General features: G+C 37.6%; 2 protein-coding genes across 6 annotated transcripts; both read left to right on the top strand.

Annotated features, from left to right (window-relative positions):
• The first annotated feature begins 5,218 nt into the window (after positions 1–5,218).
• Positions 5,219–18,369, top strand: LOC124301894 (uncharacterized). 2 transcript variants are annotated; one of them, XM_046757449.1, is made up of 2 exons: positions 5,219–5,488; positions 12,933–18,369. In XM_046757449.1, exon 2 carries the CDS (start codon positions 12,940–12,942, stop codon positions 17,539–17,541), a length of 4,602 nt encoding a protein of 1,533 aa, XP_046613405.1. In that variant the 5' UTR covers positions 5,219–5,488; positions 12,933–12,939; the 3' UTR covers positions 17,542–18,369. The 2 variants fall into 2 exon arrangements, with proteins under 2 accessions (XP_046613405.1, XP_046613406.1); XM_046757450.1 differs by lacking the exon at positions 5,219–5,488 and adding an exon at positions 6,444–6,461.
• A 1,888-nt stretch (positions 18,370–20,257) lies between these two features.
• LOC124301896 (transcription factor MafK-like) lies at positions 20,258–23,115 on the top strand. 4 transcript variants are annotated; one of them, XM_046757452.1, is made up of 3 exons: positions 20,258–20,418; positions 20,795–20,845; positions 21,449–23,115. In XM_046757452.1, the coding sequence occupies exons 1-3, from the start codon at positions 20,386–20,388 to the stop codon at positions 21,812–21,814; spliced, it is 450 nt and encodes a 149-aa protein (XP_046613408.1). In that variant the 5' UTR covers positions 20,258–20,385; the 3' UTR covers positions 21,815–23,115. The 4 variants fall into 4 exon arrangements, with proteins under 4 accessions (XP_046613408.1, XP_046613409.1, XP_046613411.1 ...); XM_046757455.1 differs by having other exon boundaries at positions 20,287–20,418; positions 20,612–20,845; XM_046757456.1 differs by having other exon boundaries at positions 20,300–20,418; positions 20,553–20,845.
• Positions 23,116–23,896: the final 781 nt, after the last annotated feature.

The raw sequence follows: 23,896 nt of genomic DNA, 5'->3' as shown, positions 1-23,896 counted from the left end.
AAAAGTCACGAGTATTGGTTATCGTTGCGGAATACATGCCAGGGTAAAACTGTCAACTGGCCACATAGCAGCAGTGTTGGTAATTGGGTTTGGCCATGTGACGGCCATACAGATACCACTTCAAATTGTTACCCGGGAATTGTTATTATGATGATTTCATTTTAGATCAAGTACATACCTGACCTCAACATGTATTATTATATTCATTGCTTGATGCAAAATGGATTGGAGCGTTGCGGTCATAACATGGGGACACAAACAGTGCTAACGCGCACAACTGCCTTCCGCTATTGGTTGAAAACTGAAGGAATCACACTCACATGGGAGGTATCCCAGGTTGATCTCTCCGATTTGATTCTCTTTTTAATATGTTATAGTAGACTAAAAACTAAGCGACAGGTAATTTTTTTTATCTGACACTAAACACTTTAAGGGGGTGAAACCACCCTCCGAGTTAAGGCATGTCAAGGGGCGATTTGGCAGTTATTTTGTTTTTTGTTTAATTGAGAAAATTACATTTTTAATTTCTCGTTATGAGAAAACTTTTTCAGTTGGATTGGCTAAAAAATATTATGTTCTTATGGGTGAAATTGCCAAATCGGCCCTTGAAATACCTCACTTTGGAGCGTGGCTTCATCCCCTCAAAGTATTTAATAGCAGATGAAAAAAGTACTATAACATATTAAAAAAGAAAGGGATACCTTCCTCGTCACTGAGCACCAAATGTAGCCATCTGAAGACACTAGTAGTATAATAAACAATCAAAAAAAAAAAAATATTAGTAAAATTCATCACTATCACATCACTAGTCAGACTTGTCGAATCGATATTACACGCATGCTATAAATTATATGTAAAGGAATCTCACTTGGCAATCCAAATCGCAACCCATAAATAGGAACCTTATGTGTAGTCTTGCGGATTACTTTCTGGTGGGCCGGTAGTGTGATTAGTTTCTACATAATTTCCGTTATATTTTTCGAATTAATTTATCAGCGCATTGATATCGGTTATGATTCCAGAGTTATTTTTGCGACATGGAGCTGTGTCAGCCGACAAGTTGATCGAACTGCACAACAAGCGCTCTGGAATTATAGTGCTGGGCGAATGTTATTCCAGCACAGGTTAACGACGAGAGTCGTGGTGTTCAGATTCCGGGAAGAAGCAACGCCATTTGTAGCCTGCCGATATACACTCTCTTCGAGCAGGCATTCTCGTCAACTGGCCTTTGAAATGCCTTATATCTAATAGCGTTTTCAACTGGCTGCACTGGTGTGCACTTATCGTGGACTGCCTGTTTCAGTGAGAGTAGTGGCATACACTGCATTAGTCTCAATGTTTCACTAGCCACTTGAGTGTTAATTGTAAGTGTTTGCTTTAAGGGGATCCTCTGGTCCATTTCAACTTTGACGTATATGTCTTTAAATACCGAAGCCCATGTATCTCGAACGCGAAAAAAAACCAAACTGTCCTTAAAAACATTTAAATACGTTTCCATTTGACGGAGAAATAAAGAAATGGTATAGATTCTACGAAATTGCGATAGTAAATTCGTAGAATTTCGTGTTTTACACGAAAGAGACGTGTGATTTAACACGGACCTCACATGCTCCATAGAGGGCGAATAAAAGGAGATGCCTCGTCTAGGGTTAAATTAAACTTAGTCATTCACAAACAAGTATTCTCCAATTTGTATTCATCAACAGTACAGCACAGCTTTTTATAATCATATATTCCATGTAACTACAGACTATAGATAATTACGTCTACAAATGACGAGTTCATAAAAAAATACAAGCTAACAATAATAGCACTATATAAAAACAGAGTATACCTTTAGCATCGTTACAGATCATAAGATGTTCCTCAGAAAAACACGGCTTCGAATGTTTGTATTAGCGATGGCCAGTTGTAAGCTAAAAATAATTAATCGATGGATTAATGGACTAATCGAATCCAAAAAAATAATAAATTCAACCGATAATCGATTATTTTTGGTCATTCTTAGTTTTTATGTTTTCGAAGTTATCGCAACAGCAAAGAGTTGATTGATCAGTTCCAACTTTTCTTGAGGACGTCTTTCTTTTACTTCCTGGTTTTGTTTGTAGAGTTCAATCATCGGAATCACTTTGCACCACTTTATTTTTGGTACATCATTTTTTCCTACCACGATGCGCAAACCTTTGCTGAAAGTATCAGAAAGAACGTTTGGCAATTTCACGTACTGACCGCTTTGTAGGACTTCTGGCATGATACTGCTATCGACATTAGAAATTTTCTTCAGCTCCTCTTCAAATGGTTCTTCTTGCCGTGAGTATCCAGATTTGGAATTATTAGTGACAGCATTCCTTTTGCATTTCAACACTATCTAGTGTCGATTTTTAATTTGTCATGGGGTTTTGTAAATACCGAAAATATTTTTCAGATCTTTCTACATTTGAGCCCACATAAATTTTTTTTGTTTCAAATTTTTTCATTGGGCCTTTTTCTGGTAAATAACGGAGCTCATACTTATCCACGATAAATTTCATTTGATGGTTTCGGTGTTTGAGTGAAATATGTGAATTTAGTCTGTCTGGTGCAAATTGAATGAGGGCTGTTTGATACGTGAATAAGCGTATAGCGTAAGCGTATTAATAATTCAAATTAACAATGAACATTTCATCAACCACATTATTCAAATTAGTAGGCGATTTGAAAAAGAAAGTGGAATCTAGATTACCGAATTTTTCTGGGTGATAATATTTCCTATCTACTGAAACAGTCACTCCCAATCAGAGTGCAGAAAATCTGTTCGAGTTAATGAAATTAATGTGAGTAAATTTTGGAATTCTTATAAGTTCTTATTTACCGAGCACATCGATGGGGTGCGAGTGGCAAATATTTTAAGATTGGTCACGTCGCTCAGGTCCCGAATCGGCAAGCTGAGGTGATCGCAGTTACACCTGGGCAAGTTTTCTGCAATTTTCCTTGTTACTTGTTGAAGACCTTAAGAAACCACTTTGGAAGTTATTTTTGGTATTGTTGTTGTTATCAGTATTACCGTTATTATTATTATAGGTCACCCATTACAATCGAAACATGCTAATCATAATTCGCACAAATTATGCCAGAATCCTACACCGAAGACTCCGGTATAAGAAAAGGAATTCCATGTTGTGGTTTTAGCTTTTTTTTGTGGCGCTATCGACAAGGAGAGTTTTTCAATGCCTCCTTATCGTCGATTGACAATTATTATGTAAAATGTTCACAAAATGGTCTATGGTTTTCTAGTTCGGCTGCCAACCCTGGCCCTGCTAATGATAAACCAGTTAAGCAGTGGAATATTGGTCCATTTTTCTTCGAGCTTATCTCAACATTATAGTTCAACATTCACGGATCTAATTATAGAAGTTTCAAACTCCGTATGAGTTTGTTAGCAAATGCCATTAGAAATACGAATAAGACGCCAAGATGAACAATCTACCCTTACGAAATACTTGGTTTGCTTAATAATCTTTTTGTGCAATAGGTATAATACCAAGTTTATCTAGCACGAAAGACTTTATGGACGTGTTCTCATTGATATAAAGATAATTACAAAATACTCTTTAAGGCCACATTGGAAAAAATTACGATAGAGGTAAAAAAGATTTTTATTTAAAATCATACAACCCACTTTAATTACACAGTGAACATCAACATTCTTGTAGTTGGTTGCAAAAATTCTCCAAGCACACGAAATAATTACTTGTCTTTTTTTGTTTCATATTTTATGAACAATATCAGCTAATGATTTATCAGAACACAATACAAGCTTCACGTGATACCTAATACGAGGAATAAATGTGGAAATATTTACAACCGCAGATAACAACATGTGTGCAAATTTTGCAGTGAAAAGACACAATGGTTGCAAAGCATTGCTAGCGATATTAAAACAAGACGGGTCCTCAATTGCTGTGAAAACTCAAGCAAATAATTTTAAAGCAAAGTTGTCAGTAAAATATCTACTAATGCAAGCAAGTTTTGCTATACCTACATCAAAATAACAAACAATTATTACTGTCCATTTGCAAGAGAAAAATTGTTCCGCAAATATTTTCGGTAAAAACGCAACACGAAAATCGCAGTAAGCGAAGCAGACTTTTTGCACGGACACGTTTCGTTATCTGGGACCACGAAGGTTATGTCTTGTGTCAATGACAAGTCGACTCTCGAGGTTTGTTGGATTATCTTACTTATAGTAAACTGACGCGCAGCATCACATGCGTTACGCCGTTCTCTGAATGACAGCGTTTCAGTGATCCATTATGATTGAATTTGAAATAATTATAACATTGTCTTGACAAGGTAATGTTAAAGTTAAGATAATTCAGGGCACATTTTTATTCTACAACCCAAGTAGCACAATTAAGTGTGACTGATATGTTGAGTGACTAAATCGCCTTCAGACCAAATGTCAGTCACAGATGATTTTGTGCTACTTGGGAAGCTACCCACGAATAACGATAACAGGGTTCGCAGAGACTATTAAATATTATAAACAACGATTTATCTATAATAGCAAGCTGGTCTGAAATTCTAAAAGAGTCTATTAAATTAACACTGCTTACTTTTTGGGTACGTCAGTTTCGAGCAACTCCATTATTTCCATGATGACAAATGCACTGCGATACTAGAATATATCAATAACGACATAGCCTACGGTCCATACAGGACTTATTGTTAATACGTGTGGATTTGCTAGTTGGAGGATCTGTAACACGAATCGAACCAAGTCAGATGAATTGTAAACGAACGGACGGTGTTCGCTCGAGAAATTCAGGTAGCATCATTCAATGTGCAAATCATCACAAGTTATAAGCACTTCCAATTCGACGTAGTTCTTTGTAATCAATTTTTGTTCGCGTTGAGCGCTTTCGGCGTCATCCAACCCGAAAGTGACTTCGTTGACGCGCTTGGGGTCCCAGGATCAGAAGCAGCGACGACGACGGTGATTCGGACGGCGTGGCTTCGCTCAAATGTAGGTCATCGTCTAACTGTTCCACGTACCGTTTCCTCGAGGCCCGAGCCTTCCTTCCTAGTCATCGCTGCCGCTCGGGCTTCAAGATTCGAATGTACCCGGCTGTCGTCGACTCCGGAGAGACCGCGGGGGCCCGATAAAATTCAGTCCTTCAGCTGGGCCTGGGGGAGTCGCAGGGGAATCCCCTCCGCACTTGACCAGAGGACCGAATCCTGCGACGGACGAACGGCCTTCGTCAGTCGTTGGACGTCACCGGTACTGCGACGACGACAACCTGAGGACAGGGCACTCGAGTGTAGTTCCGTATCTGAGTATCTGTAACAGTCGCGATACCAGAAGTGAAGGAAGGGAAAAAAAAGATACGGAAATAACGGCTCTTACGACGACAACACGGGAACAGCCTTTTCTCCGAGGCGGGAGCATGACACTCGAATGACGCCGGCGCTTCTTTCAATTCGAAAATTTCTAAAACCTTGCGCAAACGTGAGTTCTTAGTATTATTGTTATTATTATTATCGCAGTGACAAGTAACGTCGAACAGATTTGTCTGGTGGTGACGTACGGGTTAAACGAGACGAAGAAAAGCATTTTGTGCGCCTTAACTGTAGTAATCGGAGGCGAAATAAACTGTTCTTCAATATTTGATAAGGTAGTCAATTCTTCATACGTTTCTCGAGACAGCCCGTTCTTCTCGCATTTTTTGAAATAGCTCCTTTTTCTAGCTAGTAGTGGCTAATAGTATAGTTGTTTCTGAGGTGAAACACGAGTCTGCTGCAGAGTTATATGTTCTATTGAACAAGCATGTCCGTGTTATTAATGTTGACATATAAAACTTGTCAATGCAAACGTTAGATACTTTGTGTTATGCACATGTCCAATTTGATATAATTTATTGCTCTACAAAGTCAACGATCTTTGAATACCGCGAGAATTTTTGTATCACTATATTTCTACGCTGTACCAGAAAACCGAATAAGATAAAAATTGTAGTGAGAATGTATAAAATATTATATCAGCTCAATTCAAATTTCAACCAATCCAACTCTTCATTCTTAAGGCCATTAATTCGATGAATACCCTGTCACGACTCGAAGCTGAGTCAAACTCGGGTATTTGTGCGTTTTGATCGACTGAAACGATCAAGCTTGATAACTATTATTTAATGTCAGGGTAGAAGAAAGGTTTGGGCCAGGTGAGAGCTACGTAATTCGTAATTCACTTCAGGTTATAGATTCCTTCCTGCTCTGAGCTACCTTCACCCGGTCAAACGAGAAATTCAAGGTCCTGGCCCACTATGCTTTCATCGGAGGAGGTACACAGCGTGTTAAGATTTTTCTCACCTCTCTCATTTCGTATACATCTCGTATCTCACCGTCTCTTTCCGCATGTTGCGTGTTCTTGATGCGTTAGTACATCAAACTTGACCTGCTTGACTCCAAGTTCAAGACGCCGCTAGGTAATTTGAAGTTTTTCATTTCAGTTTTAAAATCATGTCCGTGACTAAAGACGAGATAAAAATTTCAAAAAAATTCTCTTCCCAAGCTTCAATAATTGTTTCTTTTGTAACGGAATCTCGATTGCTTTCCTAACGAAACTCTGCTGTAGCTAATCGTAAACTTTTTATCACGAGACAACGTAAGCAAGAGAGGGAGAGAGAGGAAGGGAGAAAGTGGTATAGAAGAAGTAGGATTAACCCTTTAACACCGGGACCTAGATTCATACTTTTGCGACCTCACGCATTTGTCGACAGACGCTGTCGTCACATTGAATTTTTGTGAGAAAAGGGCTGCTGTTTCCGGGTTTATAAGCCTTGGTGCTTGCATCTAGGGTGGATTGAAGATACTAGTACAGTCACTCATTTTACCCACAGACAATGTTTTGGAGCCTTCTAAAACGAATGTGATAAATTTGGTACATCAGGCACTAAAGCGTCAAGGGATGCTCTTGTTTTAATCTCATCATACAGACGACACAAGTCTCGCGATTACGTTCCAACGACGTATTATTCAATTTCCATTCGTGGCTTGTGCTAACGAATGGCCGACAACTGGTTGTGTCAGTCAGAAATCATCTCGTGTTTACGCTTGGAATTAAATGCTATGAGTGACGCATAATACTTAAGCGTATCACGTAGTCTGTAATGATCGGCATCTTCTTTCTAGCTCACTGAAGTCTTCATCGACCATCCCTCGAACTTGTGTTATAAATCTCCTGTACACAAGTGATTTTTAATCGATAGTACTGATAACCCGTTTCATCGTTTAATTCTCTTCTTTAATCATATGCATATGCAAATCTGTCGCATTGTTTTTAGATATACGGCCGCACGTTTGCCCTGATGAGTTATTTATGTTTCCTTCATTTACTTCGATCGTTTTAACTTTGTCCGAATGCTATGGCTCTGGACTAGAAAATATTCATCTGATCCGCCTCAAATATTTATAACAGACATTTTTCAAGATTGTCATTCGATCTCGCGAACTTTTAACGCTTATAATCTACGTTTTATACATATTAGGGTGGTCCTTAAGAAGGTCATTTTTGAATTACGACCGTCCCACCTCCCAAATCGGCTTCAAGTAATTCAAAAATAATACTGTAATTTTTTCAGATCTTCACCTCAACTCTAACCCCTCAAAATCTGACTTTTTACGTTTTTATAGGAAGTACAATTCGTCTAGATTGCCTGGTATAATGATGTGATTTTTTTCTCAAATAGTGGCCCTAATGCCCACTAAAACCTCGCAGCCAAAGATTTTTTCGAACATTATTACTCTCACAATAAAATATATACTGAGAATGTGTCCGAAACACATGTATTTTAAATGGAGAAATCCACCCTGATGGCAGGAGGGGTTAGAGTTGAGGTAAAAATCTGAAAAAATTATGAAATCATTTTTGAATTATTTGTAGCCGATTTGGAGGAGGGGGTAATCGAAATTCAAAAATGACCATTTTAAGAACCACCCTAACATATATAGACTAGGAATTATTGTTAATATTGATTCAACTTTGATCAGAATTACTCGGCACCATCGAATAAGATCGCTTTTTGTCACACTGTTTTTAGCCAGCGCAGCGTTCAACTACAGACAACAGAGTATGCAGCCAACAACGTTGAATATACTCGTATTGAACGTTGCCGTAACTATACTCACTTTTAGAATATCTTCTCGATCTAATGTCTAGTTCTGTCATGGTTAACACAAACGTGATCTTTCGGACGAGTTTGACCAGATGAGCCCATAATTTGGAATCGAGGAATCACAGAGGCGTGAATCTAAAATTTTTGGATCAGCAGGCCAGTATGACAATAGCACTAAAGCCAGCAATCATATAGCTAGCTTCTCGCATTAGAGATGCAACGAATAGCCATCAAAGCGTATCGGCCGGCCGTAACCTGGATGTTCATCGCTTCAATTGAATTGTTTTAAATTGTTGTTGTATCGCAAACTATGCTTGTGTTAGTGAAACAATGGTACAACAATGTGCTCAGATTATTTTGTATGTAATATAGACGCAAAGCATCTACGCATCAGAATCACCAAAAAATTCTAATTTGCGATAATTATCTACAGTTACCGATCTACTCTTACCTCAGAAATAGCTTTTATGAATAAGTCAGTGTAGTATTTTCTTCGTGCTATATAGGCTATGCTGATCCCATTCGTCATCGTTGACTTATTGTTGCATCTACTTTGCCCGTGTCCTTAATTTTTTCATGTCCGTTGTTTTCCTGTGTTTTGTGGTTCCACAGCCAACACTTTAACAATCAGGTAAATTCTTGATACTTTCTAGAGAGAGAGAGAGAGAGACAGAGAAAGACAGAGAGAGAAAGAATTGAAATGTAAATTAATATGTGATGATTCGTATAAAAGAATAACGATAAAATTTACTTACTTATCGAATACACGAAATAGCTAATGACAGTTATAACAATAACAATAATTTATCACATTTTTGCATTAACAAGTACGAGCACGTTTGTTTAGATTACGGTAAATTATATGTATGTACATATATATATATATTTCAGAAGTGGCGGTTATTATTACGTATATAGCCAAAGTATATCTGATCTATCCGAATTACGGTTTTTTTTATTAACATCTTTACTGAGGTGATGAGAAAAACTCTCACTGTTGTAAACGGATATTTTTTTTCCACATATTTTAAGTATTAAAAATTTTTATGTTTCACTGTCCTAAAAAAGCATAAAATTAAAAAAAAAAAAATGTTTTAAAATAACTGCCAGAGAATTTCTCTACGCGTTAGTTCTGAAGGGTTAAGAAAATATTTAGAAGCAAAGTTGTTCTCTAAATTTGTAAAATATTTGTGATCACAATCTGTGCAAAAGTATACATAATTTACCATACAGCACAATTTTTTATTTCACACCAAGGTTTCAGACGTGACAACACTGACAAAATAACAAATGCTTTGGCATCGCGAATGTTTTTCTTGTTATTCTGGTTTCATGTGAGAAAAATTGACATTTGCCCTCGCATGTAGAGAAAGAGTATCCATTGTTGGCTAGTGTAAAGTACTTGACCTTTTCTCGACGATAACCTTTCACTTCGAACTGGTTATTGTAGAAACTCTAACAAGCTTCAGCACTTTCTTAAAACTTGTTAAATCTTCAAATTTGCAAGTACAGATCTCGCAAGGGAACTTTCTGAAAATAATGCCATACGTATGTATACGCCAATGCCCAGATACAAGACTTAGAGGTGATGAGCTGCATTAATCATCTCTAAGATTTCTAAGAAAATGTCTTCCAAGGACTTCAATAGTTAGGCCCTTTATTTATTGGCCTCGTATTCATTAGCGTAATTAGGGCTTTTCTCGGGAGAGGGGGGCCAAGACCCCCATCCTTCATTTCGCTTTACGCAAATATGTGCCTAAATTTTACGATGTATGAAACAAAAGAACATACATATTATATTATATATATTCAGAGCAAAAATCACCACACCTTGGAAGGTTCTCTCTTCAAAGAAAAAAAAAAAACAAATATACATTAGGACCAGTAATTGTTTATTAAATGACAAAACATGTTCACAGCAAATTTAATTTTCGCCTTTTTTTCAAAGACCTTTAACATATCATGGGCTGTAATTTTTTTTTTCCATCAGAGCAAAGAAGCTATCTAAAACGATTTAATTTTTTCTACATGTATTATCTTATGATATATTGAGAAGGTTTTCTTTCAAAAAACACTGTTAAAATTACTTGACCTTCCGTTTTTTACTTTTTAAAAGTATTCTTGAGGGATATTTTTTAATAGAAAATTTTTAATCTCTTAATTTTGGGCTTTGTGGGATGGGCATTCAACAATCTGGGGGACCGTGCCCCCTGTTGTTACGCCAATGCTCGTATTTTAATTCCTGACAATGCAAGAAGTAAGCGATACTTCGACAAGAAGCTTTTCCTTGTGTATCTTGTCAATGATTCATTCAGTAGGTCACAGAGGCCAATGTACTTTTCGGCAGCATCAATATAGGTACATAAATTACTGAAGGGTTTTGATAAATATCTGTGAAAAGTATTTTTATTATTTGTTTTAGTTTTGAATTTTGTTATTTGGTTAAGAAATTCATTTTTGCTCAATCTATATAATGACTGACAATGAGAAAAGGGATTATTTCGTATTCTAAATGTTTCAGAATCCACTAAAAGTCTAATATATCTCGTGAACCCGCAGTTGGACGGAACCAAATTTATTTCTCAACATCTATCAACTACAGACTTCCATTCTTTTTGCAACAAGTCTCCCAATTTCGTGGGAATCGATCTTCATTTTTTTTTTTTATATAGCAATAAAGCTGCTGACTTATTTATTGAAATAACTCGATTACGTGTCCATCGTTTGAACGAAAGGTCTTTCCAAGTTTTTTCCGAAGCTCTCACGAACAAATAACTATTAACGGCGAGCTTTGAAAGTGCAAGTCACGAAATACTAACACCGTGTAGGGAGGTCGAGTTGACTCCATGTAGTAAACAAAACCTGGTAGAATGCGGACGCTTCTTTTTCTCGCGTGACGAACAAAGTGCGTTGATTAGGCTTCTCTCTTATACTACAGTGCATTACGAATGACAGAGCATAGAAATCTCCGAACCTACTTGACATCCCATCTGATGTGAATTCTGAAAAAAATAGTTCTAACTAATCTGCTGTCTAAAAATTTTTATCTAGGGCAAAAACTCGTTGTCAGATTATTCCACGGGCTGATGGGCATACCTTGATAACAGTAATTAAGTTTTTATTCGCTATTTTCAGAGAAGGATACTTTTTATGCACGTTTATTTTCAGATAACGGTTCACTGGCGTGCCCCACGTTGGCATACATTTCTTATACCAGATCTTGTCGAGAGGTTAATGAGTTTGAAGCAAACTATGTCGTATCTAAAATCTTCTTTGCTTCAGAAAGAACTGGCGCCTAGTACACACCAATTATTTTGCAAGCTATGTTTGAACAGTGTGAGAGTTTAGTTTTTTAAACAAGTCAATTTTGAATCATAACCGGGAGATTTTTTATGCCGAATGCTTTGTGGGACGTCAAAAAACTGTGATTATAATTAAAAAAAATATTATTTCACCATGTTTTTTTCACGTACCTAATTATATCATAGATTAAACTGCTTCCAAAATTTCACGAACAGTCAAGACAGAATCTAATTGCAAGTAATACTTCCTATTCATCGAGTTCTCGCTAAAAATGACGAGCATGTTAGCTATCCTAGGAATGGAAAGACTTTCACAAAAGTGGAGAAGCAGGATGTGCTCTTCTTAAACTCATGGGACAAGATGCAACAGCAATTTACAGAAATTCCTAGAAATATCCCGGACTGCGGATCAGTAAGATCCCTTTCACCTCCGGCAAAGTCCTAGCCTTTCCACCTTTAAAAACGGCGTCAACGTGTCTTCTCATACATTCTTCACGAGTTCATCATCCAGAATTTAGAGGCGGGGTATTTGATTACGTGTGGTTGTTCTTGAGGTTTGACTTACGACTGGAGTTGAGTGGCATCGAGACCCGGAAATAGAGAATCATGATAGGAGAAGCCGGGGAATTTCGACAATTTGTGCCGTGACTATACTTTTATTTTCACGCTGAACATAGGAGCTGGGACATGAGCGGAACGTGAGATGACTGGGCCCATCGTGGCACGGTGACCCACTGAATAACCATGACGTAACATACTACGAGTGGGACGTAACGGTTTCTCTCAAGCCGCGTTCCATCGACCAATCACCATCTAGCCGTCTATAAAATAACAGAGCTATAATCTAGTCTCTGTCATACCATATAATTATTGACGTTACCTGTACACTTGCATCAAGTATTCAAGTTACACGGTGCGACTGCACCGGATGTAGCACTCTACTGAATACTGTACATGCATACTGAGGTGTACTGCATCGCAGGTACACGGGTGTATTATTATAATTGTCGTTTCCTACCACGGATTTTTTACACCCAGCACTATTCTCGCGCCACAAATGCCCAGGGGTCCGTTACACTGCTTCAAATATAATACAGTCTGTCCCACATTTTCGCAAATGACATCTGAGGACGCAAAGCTGACCTTGTGGGTCGAGGTTTCCTGCTGATGCTTACGTATTATGTGCGTGTGACGTTATGTACGTGATCATGGACCTGCCTCCCACAGTATTGATAATTTACCGTTGAATAACCGTAAAAACTTATTTCATATAAATATCGGTTGTAATCACGCATAGCTGTTTACTACGTGTATATATATTGTACACACGTAAGCGCATTCGTAAATGCGGTCGACTCTACGCGATGTAGCTGAAACAGCTAATAATAGAATAGGCATTAATGGCACTTTTTTGGATGCGATTTTTGCTAAGATCATTGTTTTCTGACTGGACTTGAATAATTATGTTTTATTTTTGCAGAAACGAAATGGCGTCGCGAGTGAACTCGTTTTGGACACTGCTCTTCGCGGTGGGATTATTTCAATGCTCCGTGACTGCCGATTCTGGTGTACTTGATCATCTTGACAACACGGACCATCGGAATTCCAACAAAGATCTGGCAATGGCGAGAACACGGGATACTGACCTGGACCTCGATCTTGACCTACCTCCCGAAGTGGATGTTCCCAGTCCGTCCCCATTGATAGCCGATAGGCTTCAATACAGGATGTCCGGCCTATTTGCATTCAATGGTGGAAAGCCATTTTCATTAGAAAAAGATCCCATAACTGGTAAGATTGATTTTGAAAAGGCTCCATTGAAAACTGTGAATTACACGGCCGAAAATACCAACGCTACTGATTATGATGAATACGATGAAGATTCCTACGTGACTGACGTTCAGTCTGATGATATTTACGATAAAAAGAACATCGATCGCAAAGATGGAAATGTCGAAGGAACGAGACCGAACGAGATAAACCCTTATTCTCCAAGTCTTCACGATTTTTTAAATCTCCCGGTACACTACAGCTCTGGTAAATACAACAAAGAGAAATACCCATTGATATCTAGTTCATATGCAAACACTAAGGTTCAAAGTGGGTTAAACAGTTACAATACCTACAATCATAGACCGTACGAAGATTTGGAGAAAACGACCGAACCACCATTGTACTTTGTAACTCATAAAACTTATCTGCCGAAAACAACGACCAAGCCTACGACTACTCAGCGAATCTCGTCACCGCTTCCATCTGCAGCGAGCGCAACAACACTCGGAACGCCTATCACTACGCACACCACGCTATTCACAACAACCACAACGGTACAAAGTACGCAAAAACCTACATCTCCTACTTGGACAACGACTACTTACCCACCGAGAAAACCATCTACTGCTTTCTCATCCCTAAAACCCCCGTCGTCGACACAAAGAATACATGATGATTACTCTAATAGTAATTACGACGAAAACTTCGCACCGTTCAAACCAATACCGGGAACTAACTATGGCAACAAACCTGTCAATTCAAATATACCACATTCTCAAAATTCACATGCAAGGCCAATTGTTTCCGATGAGTACGATGATGATTATAGTTATGGAAGCATCGAGGACAGTGACAATGATGAAATAAATAACGGAACGCCCACCGAATCATCGATGTACTCAGCCCCGCCTAGCACAGCTTCCACGACAACTCTATCGTTGTCAACTACTACGACATTGGAAAAACAGGAGTCCCCTGATTTGCGGATGAAAGTCAACAACTCTCCGTCGAAAAAAGGGGGACTCTTTAATTATACAACGAACTTGGCGAAGAAACCAACAACGAGCTATAGTCAACCCGTATCAACGGGACCGCCCCCAACTTCTTTGCCTTTGGGTGATAATCACCCTGAAAAGCCATTACAGCCTTACCCTGGAAATCCGATAGTGCATAATCAAAAGCCGTTCGAAACATCTATCGATAAAACGATCAACAGAAAACCGGAATCTGGAAATAATCCTGTAGGGTTTTTTGAGCATCCAATTTCGAACAATGTAAATCCTGATCTTTCGATAAATATGAACTTAAGACCTTACGAAAATGGAAATGGGCAGATCAGACCTTTAAATGTGAATCCAAATGGCATGAAACAGGTTGAAAGTACGAGTAGCGTGATAATACCACCTGGCCAAGACACAGTTTCATTTGTTCTTGGCAATCAACAAAATGTAGACGGTGGTCACTTTGTAGGTACCGCGATCAGAGAAACTGCTTATGGGTCTAAAAGTGAAGGTCAATTTCAATCTATGTACAACTCACAAGACATCGAACAAAGTCATTCTCAAACAACAAGTGCTTCTAAAAAGCCAGCGACGAATGTACCCGTTGCTTTGGCGTCAGTGGCAATTCATCCGAACCCCATTTCAACAGAAGTTGGTCAGAAAAACCCAGCCTTACAGAATAATATTGAGCAACATAACTTGAACTTCAATCCTCAGAACAGACCTTATCCTCCCAAGATTAACGGAGTTGAGCCACCAAATCCTGGTCCATTGCCATCTTTCGTAAATTCACCGTCACTTTATCCAAACACTGTTTTGAATAATCCATCGGCAGTATTACCCGGTACTCCAAATCCGGGAAGATTGAATATTGTGCATCCACAAAGTGGACCTTCAGAAACTTCTCTCAATCTTGGAGTCAGGACATCATTGAATGCACCTTCTTTGAACATAGGATCAAGGCCTTTCCAGAATGAAGTAGTAAACATACGAAACGTTCCAGTTGAAGCCTCTCTAAACCTTGGAGTAAGACCTTCTTCAAGTGCCTCTTCGGAAATTGATAGAGCGCATAATCAAAATGACAAGCATGTAGTTTTCGGTGGTTCAATTGAAAATCCTCATACAAATCCGCAAAATGGGTACGTTGTTTTTCCGGGTAACAGTCACGAAAGACCAGTCGAAGAACACGTTATTGTTATAAACGAAGCTGATGGGTCTGTACAAGAATTTTCACCTACAATAAAGGGTACACCAACCCTTGACCATACTCAAGAACAAAGCGAAAACTTACCAAAACTATCTGAAAATTTAACTCCTCCAGATGAACCAATCGATAGGCAATCGGAACGCCCGTCAGGATTATATTCTTCGAGACCTTTTGACGGCCGTCCAAGGCCTTACTACCCGCCGAGACCTGATTTTCTCCGACCCCCTAGGTTACCACCGCATTCTAAACCTGGTCCTGCGGATGGCAACTTCAAAAGACCTTCGCTCCAAGACTCCAAGTTGCCTAATATTCTGCCTCAGTTCAGACCGAACTCAAAATCTTCGCACGGTCATCATGGATCCGAATCAATCGGTACTATACCTGCGCTTTATGGACCAGGGAGGCAGCCTATGTTGGGAAGGAGACCGTCGCTGCCATATTTGCAGAGATTAAGTCCACCCCCACCACCACAACCATCAGTACATGCTTTGAGATTGGTTTCTGATAGTGACCCTGGGTTTCGCGACTCCGCACAAATAGAGGGGCAGAAGTATCAAGGTGCTCTTCTGGTCGACAAGCGTTACCAAGGTCATCCGTCTTTAGATAATCAGCAATTTCGAAATCCAGTATCGGACAATCCGCATTTCCCAAATTCCTTCTCGAAAAAGGAAAAATTCAAGGAGCCAGATTCACTTTACAAGCGATTTCGCACACCCTTGTCGCAAAGTGACCGATATCAGGGCCTCCCAGGAACGGAGAATGATCAATTTACCGAGCAGAAACTTCGACGGAACGCTGAAACAGAGTCAGAAGAAATTTCTGGATTTGAGAAGTTCTCTGCCGAACCACCGCAGATACCATCGAGGACTCTAATTAACAGACGATCAAGTACCGACCTCAAAGACGTTCCTCAGGTAACTACTTTGCAGATGATTCAACAACAAGGTGGGCTCGATGAGAAAGTGGTGAAGCCGAACCTCCCACCACCGTTTAGAGTAAAGTTCAGTAAAGGTGAAGATAACTTTGACGACGATGATGACGATAGCCGTAGCACGGACAATGACAATAATGAAGAAGAAAAGCGGCCAGTCTATGTCGTATATCCCATGAATTCTGTGGTTAGCCATAAAGATGATTCACAAACTGACGATGAAAGTGTTGTAGTTGGTACTAGAGGGCCACATCGACCTTTACCTCCAGATACCCTTGCGTCATCAAAAGATGAGGAGGAAGAAGAAGGAATAGGACTACCTCTGTTACGAGACAAAACCATTCTACATCCGCAAACCAGGCCTCACCCTAGTTCGTCATTAAAATCTGATTTCCCTTATCCTCTGGAGAGGCCTGACGCATCGTTACTGATAACCCAAGAGAAGCCATTACTTGTACCGAGTGACAAGATCGATGAGGAGGTTGACGATGAAAATACAAATGTCAAACAACACGACGACACGAGTATCAATCTGATACCTTACTTGCAGGATTACATGCCCTTTCTGATGAGGAAAACTGAGGCTCCAACTGTGAGAGACAAGCCTGCAAAATTTGACAATTTGTGGCTTCAAGACGATTCCGACCCGAGAATCATCAACAAACCAAGTGATGATGAAGCACCGCTTTATAGAGCTCCAATTTCTGTGACTTTGAAGACTGTGCAGCCGACAACTGTAACACCCATTGCTTACGCGTTTACGCCGACGGATGATACTCCAGATAATAAAAAATTAGAACCTTCTGAATTGATTGAGGTTATGTCGGATGAATTAAAAGACGATATGTCGGGTAAAAATCCCGTCTTACCGTCTCAGCAGCCCTCAAGTTCCTCGAGTTCCGCACCATCGCCACAAAACTTTATGGCGCCATTCATGGCTAGTGTCAGTGCCGAAGCACCTTCTAGCAATGGCTGGAGCGTCGTGGCCAAGCCTGAATCAAATGACAGATCTGACGAACAAGAGAAAGAGGACGAAACACAAACCGAACAGAGTGAATTTGATATTGAAAACTTCAAACCACAACTTTTCGGGGGATTCAAACCAATTTATGAATTTCCGGCAGCCGGTGATTCTACTCCAAAGCCTGCAATTGATCTAGAATCCCAGCAAGATTAGAATTAAGGTCCACATTATAATTAACGTCGAGAAATCCATGGCATTTGTACAATCACGTTGTACTAAAACAGTCGTTTAAGTAGCATGCGAGTTTTAGTCACGAGATTATTCAATTAAGTTTTTTACGAAACGACTCTGCAAAACTTTGTATTCTTCTGATTTGCATTCTTGAACTGAAATGTTTTGAAATTTTTTTGACAAAAAATATCAATAATGCAATTTGGAACTATACCAATCGGTGGTAGAGAAGGTCTTAGCGATCTTCAGGGAAAAGATAATCATTAGGTTACGTTTATTTATGTATATAGGATTAAGGAACAACTTTTCGCAGTAGTTTCGACATTCGGTTTTTTTTTTGTCATTGATTACTTGGAATCTATTTTTATTTGCTAGTACTTCGAAGGTCGATTCAGTATCGAGGACCGTAAAGGATTCGACTGATAATGAACAGCTCAAGATCCTACCATTTAATTTACATCAACCTATTAAATATTAACTGAATATTATATTCATCAAGTATTTATATATATTTATTTAAATTAATACTTACAATTTCATGTATTTATAACAGAAGTTCACAAAAAATGGATGCTGAATTGTTGTACGTAATATAAAATGTCACCAACTATACTAAGGAATAAAATTATTAATCATGTCTGGTATCATAAATTAGAGATGGCATCACAATTCTAATATCGCATCATCACATGGATACACTTATAATAAGCTAGAATTATTTAATTATGTTTGTAAATTGACTGAATCTATGTACATCGCATATTGAATTGTCAAACTTGTCAGTGGCAATAAAACTATTTCCAAGAATAAGTAACAAAATTCTTTTTCTCAATAACTTCTTCTTTTGTTTTCATTGATAAAATTTGGTATTTGTCCAACATTATTCCCAATAAAAATTATGGTAGCCAAAATGTGTTAAGCAAATCATAAGGAAATTCGGGTCTGTCCGAAATCTCTTCGAATATAGTCTCAAATATTTTTTTTCGTATCATGTTCTACTTCAGAGCTAAATTTAATTTATTTAGAAAAACTTTAAATTCCAAGAACTATGATTCAAGAATTGAGTGGACTTCCGAATACTAATTACTTGACTAACTTTTAGAGGTGAATTGAAATAAATGAAAAGAATGGGTAGAAGAAAACTGCAATCCATTTCTGACAACGATGTGGAGAAAAAACGTTTTACGAACATAAAGGTCCAGAGAAAGTCAACAAAAGAGTCATAATAACAGGAAGATAGTTGATTTCAATGGAAAGAGAGAAAAAACATTCCACGATACAAGTAGAGGTGATGATAGTTTTCATCAATTAATAATACGTGGCTCAGTTCAAGGGGATTCAAGCTTTTCAAAATCCAGTAGGGGAAAGCAATATACAGATAACTCTGTAGTTTCGAAATGTATGTCTATCTCTTATCCTTTTACATCATGGGCTTCGGAAATCGTTGATGCTATTTTGAATTCAGCAAATAAATTATATATTCATAAATAGCTAGACGTGGAGTTGGACACGTAAATGAAGATTATATAGTACTTCTTACTTAACGATTTATGAATTGAAAACGAATATCACAGTGTCCTCTATGTATTACGACATGACATTTGACCCTGTAATTTTTGGGCCTATATTTGACGACAATAGCAAAATATGGGTATGCCACATTTGAAGAATGGATTACTTGGCTTGTTTCGTGAATCTGATTCCGGCAAATATTTGACGAAAATAGTATTGTATTAATTATAATTACTCGTAATTTACTGCGTGACAAACATTGATAAAAGAACAAATAAAATATGTGTACGAAATAATTTCATATATAGTAAGTAACATTGCATAGTAATCATTGAGTAGTAATCAGTCAAATTAGAAATACGATGTATGTAGAGAGTAACCCTTTTTATATTTCTTGCAAAAGCTAATTTTCATATTATTAACAAAAATTTATTTTGAAAATATAGAAAGTAGTAGATATCATGAGAATTCGTGAATGTGATCAATGATTAAAGGGACCCGCAAGTGAAATTCTAGCCTTACGATACATATATGCTACGAAGCTGCTGATTTTTTTTTTTTTTGTAAATATTTTTCGATAAGGAATGATGCCCCACATCGAAAAATAAATCCGGAAAAATTTAAGTTACTTTCGAATTTGATATTTTTGAACGAGGAAGAAAGTCGCAAACTACGCATAGCTGGTAACTTCTACTCGTCATAGTGATTTAAAAAGAAAATTCGGATTTGGTAAAATTATTTTTGCTCAAGGCTGTTTGTACTGACTCCTCTCATGCGTTGGTGGCTAAAAAAAGTACTTGACAATAATTTTTAGCAGGGCAAACCTTGACTTAAAGTTTAAAAACGAAAATTATGAATTTTTTAAATACGGTTATTATGGGGTGAACGACTGTGATCCATGAATTGCTCCATGCAATTACCATGTTCAAAATTGGGTTGAATAAACTCTGATAGGCTGTGTAATAATACCGAAATGCGAACTACCCCACAGGATTAGTTGCAACAATCGTAGCGCTTTTCTAAGTATATCACGATAATCTGCTTTCGTCATAAAATAAATGGGGTTTGAATTTTGTTTAACGAGTGTCGCACGTGTAAGTCGCAGCCTGGGAATTGGCAATACTTGCACGATATGATCAGACTGCGCGAGAAATATGTTTTTGGAATAGGTAGTTGTTAACTTGAGAACTAGCCAAACGAAACTCAGGTTAGTGCCTCCACAATGACGAAGCATAATACTGGGAAAAGCGTAAAACTCGAAGAAATAATTGCTGCAGGCCGTGGAGTCGGCGAAAACCTGATACACGCTGGAATATGCCCTTGGAACGGAAAAAATTCAGTAAAATGGTGAGTTTTGTCCATAACAAAAACATTCGGTTTGTTATTGGCTTCCATTTTTCATGTATCGCTTGTATCGAAGAGTAGCCTACACGTTAACCTACATTTCTTACACACGCATTACCTTCTATATGCGGTTTCAGAAACCAGGCTTTCATTGCAAACTAATGAAGATTACGAGAAAATTTGAAACTTTGTTCAGGTAATGTCGTTTCCGGACGGTTACGATCCTACTGAAATGCAAAAGAAAGAAAAAAACAAACTGACTACATTCATACACTGACCCAGGAAGAACCAAAATGGATGACGTTCCATTTATTTTACGATTTCGTGAATAAAACTCAAGTCTGTAATAGAGATGGATTTTTAGCAACATTTCTTATAGGAGGAATATAGCCGGAAGAAAGAAGAACTAGAAAAGAGGGATTCATTTATGGTACAGTTTCAAAACAAAAAAAAAAAACCAGCTGGAACTTCAAACTTTAATGTATACTTAATTTAATGTATACTATACAGGGTTGACCCTTAATGTGGTCATTATCGAATTCTGTTGCTCCCGTGCCAAGACGTCCTGAAATAAAGAAAAAAAAACTTAGCTTTATCCCTCAGGCTTCTATGTCAATTTTACGCTCTGTACCGACGCCTTTAAATTTTTCCACTTAAAAAACGTAATCATTGTCTACTTGGCAATGCATTTGTTTCCCTATAGCTGTATTGCATCAAAATCAAGAACAAAATTTCCAGAAATTAATTAACTGAAGTGTCAGCAATCCTATATTTTCAGGGAAATTCTTGAAGTCGGCACGGAACATAGAATTGACTCGGAAGTCTGTGGTTTTGGAAACATTTTTAAAAATGTATTGTTGGATACTTCAACCCATGGAAACAACAAAAGTTGATAATCATATTAAGGATGACCCTAATACAATACATAGAAACACGTACAGAGTCTGAGCAATGTTGTAAATCAAGATGTAGATAAGTGTATTACAACCAATGCGAATGCTTTTCTATTGATTTTGTTTGGATATAATTACAGGAGCCATTGTCTCCAGGACCCTGCCTTGATATTAGTGATGATGAACTTGTCACAATATCGGTACGCGACTTGAATCGTCAACTTAAACTTCGTGGATTGACAAGAGAAGAGATTGTGCGCATGAAGCAGCGGAGAAGAACATTGAAGAACCGTGGATATGCAGCGAGTTGCCGCATTAAACGTATTGAACAGAAGGATGAGCTTGAGTCCGAGAAAAGCCAAGAGTACCGGGACATGGAAGCGATGCAAGAAGATAATGAGAGAATGAGGGAAGAAGTTGAATCTTGGCGTGCGAAGTATAATGCACTGAAAAAATTTGCTATTGAAAAAAAAATTTACATTCCACCAGAACTAGAGACCATGTAAACAAAAGTTTTGTACTACATCTTTGTGATATAACATTTATTTTGTTTAAGTATATAGTTTCCCGCACCAGCATTCCACTTAATCAGTGCTACAATGGCCTTTATTATATTTATTAATCAAATGTGAAGAGTTATGATTGCAAAATCACTGTACTTATAATTTAGTTGATTCAATTGGATATGTGCAACATGAAAGCTGAAATCTTTAAATAATGATGGTGTTTTAAAGGAATTCTTATAGGAAATAAAATTTTGTATTAACGAAAGTATTCTATCTATTGAATAGTAGATGATGAAGCAAAGAGACTAGCTAGGTCTTTTTACACTGAGCGCAAGTTTATGATATGAGTCATCCACGAGTGTGTGCATGAGCCAAAGACGAATATTGCAATTACGTGAGGCAAAAAAGATTACGTCTCTGGTGCACACGATACTTTATGTCACAACCTCATGGTTTGCAAGTTTTGTTTTATTGTGCAGTACAAAAAAAGGACACTTTAGTACTAGGGCGTAAAAATAAAAAGTTTTATACTGTGATGTTCTTTTTTTATACTATTGCAGAACCGATTACTTTACGTATAAAAAAGGTGCGTAAGCCATAATTGCGTTACACAAAAATAAGTAAGTGAAATTCAAAATTTTGTGATACCTCATCTCTTGGAGTTAGATATAGTCGAAGTGATAACAGTTTCCATGGATTTTTTATCTTACAAATATATGTATAACGTTTGAAATCTACAAAAACAATTTTTTAATATTTTTTTCCAATTCATGAAACTCGATTCTTTATTTCAATTTAAATTTTTGTGTACAAAATAGACTGCCAACATCTGTTTTCATCTAACTCATAGATAATTTTTAAATAATCGAGTTCAGCTAGGATTTTTTAATTGAAGCAACTGTTGATTCGATTCCATGCAACTGATTTTACTTTGTACTCAATTACGCACGGCAATATAATACGCACCCTGGTTTTCATGATCATACTTTAAGTGCCGAATCAATACCTAAAACAAATATGTATTGTAACTTGTCACAAATGTTTTTTAAAAACATATTTGGACCTTAGCAGTATCCTTTTGCATGATTGACATTTAGAATTCTTCCTTTGTTGGTAGTAAGGGCAGAATGAAAACCAGATCGAGTAACAAACAAATTTGATCTCGAAATCCTTGTTTTAAATTATGTAAACACACGCTATAAGCCAAGAAATGAATGGAAAAGCATTAGCCAATTGTATAATTTAAAATAATGTTCTATCTCAACTTCAAAATATATATAACTATCATATTTACACTTAAATTCAGTTATTATCGCATTTTATTTCATAAACTTTAGTCAGATACAAATATCAAGACTTATAATTAGTTATTTGTACTTTGTTATCACGTAACCAATTTTTCTATTCGATTCATACAACATAAAAGTTGAAGGATTTACAAACATGAAAGTTATTAGCTCTTGTTAAATTTAATTTTTATCTTACTCTGCGTATTGTTGAACAATATATTTGTACTTTGAGTAATTATCGAATTAATAGTACATTCGTAATTAGCTCTCATGACATTTCTAAACATGTGAGAGATAGATTGCAAGAATTATAAACAGGAGTTTAGATACCGATTTTTTATAACTTATTCGAATGAGAAAACTATTTCTATATGAATGCACTCAGGCAGTTTCTTTTCTCTAGAATCATAAGATATGCACAGGGGGATTATTACGGGTTTTCACATTTCTTACCATCCAAGCATTCTCATTGGTTGACTAAATTTAGCAAAGCAATCAGAATGCTTGGAAGGTGGGAAATGTGAAAAGTGAAATACCGTAATAATTCGCCAGGTGTTCTTTGGACTTATGAATTGCCGTTGTGCGCCGTTTTGCTACAGTAGTCAGAGAGCAATAAGTACTGAAATAGGGACAGTTATAAAACGATTTCCCACAGTCCAATCCAGGTTAACCGATTATGGTGCCGACCCATGTAGGGCCGAATCGCCGGAATACGCAATGACGGAACGGAATGGACAGAAAAGTCACTAGAATCCACGTTGCGGTAATTTCATTCTGTCGTAATTTTACGGAA

This window comes from Neodiprion virginianus, chromosome 4 (genome assembly GCF_021901495.1).
Source record: "Neodiprion virginianus isolate iyNeoVirg1 chromosome 4, iyNeoVirg1.1, whole genome shotgun sequence".
NCBI classification, from domain to species: domain Eukaryota; kingdom Metazoa; phylum Arthropoda; class Insecta; order Hymenoptera; family Diprionidae; genus Neodiprion; species Neodiprion virginianus.
This window is presented reverse-complemented; position numbering and strand designations above follow the sequence as displayed.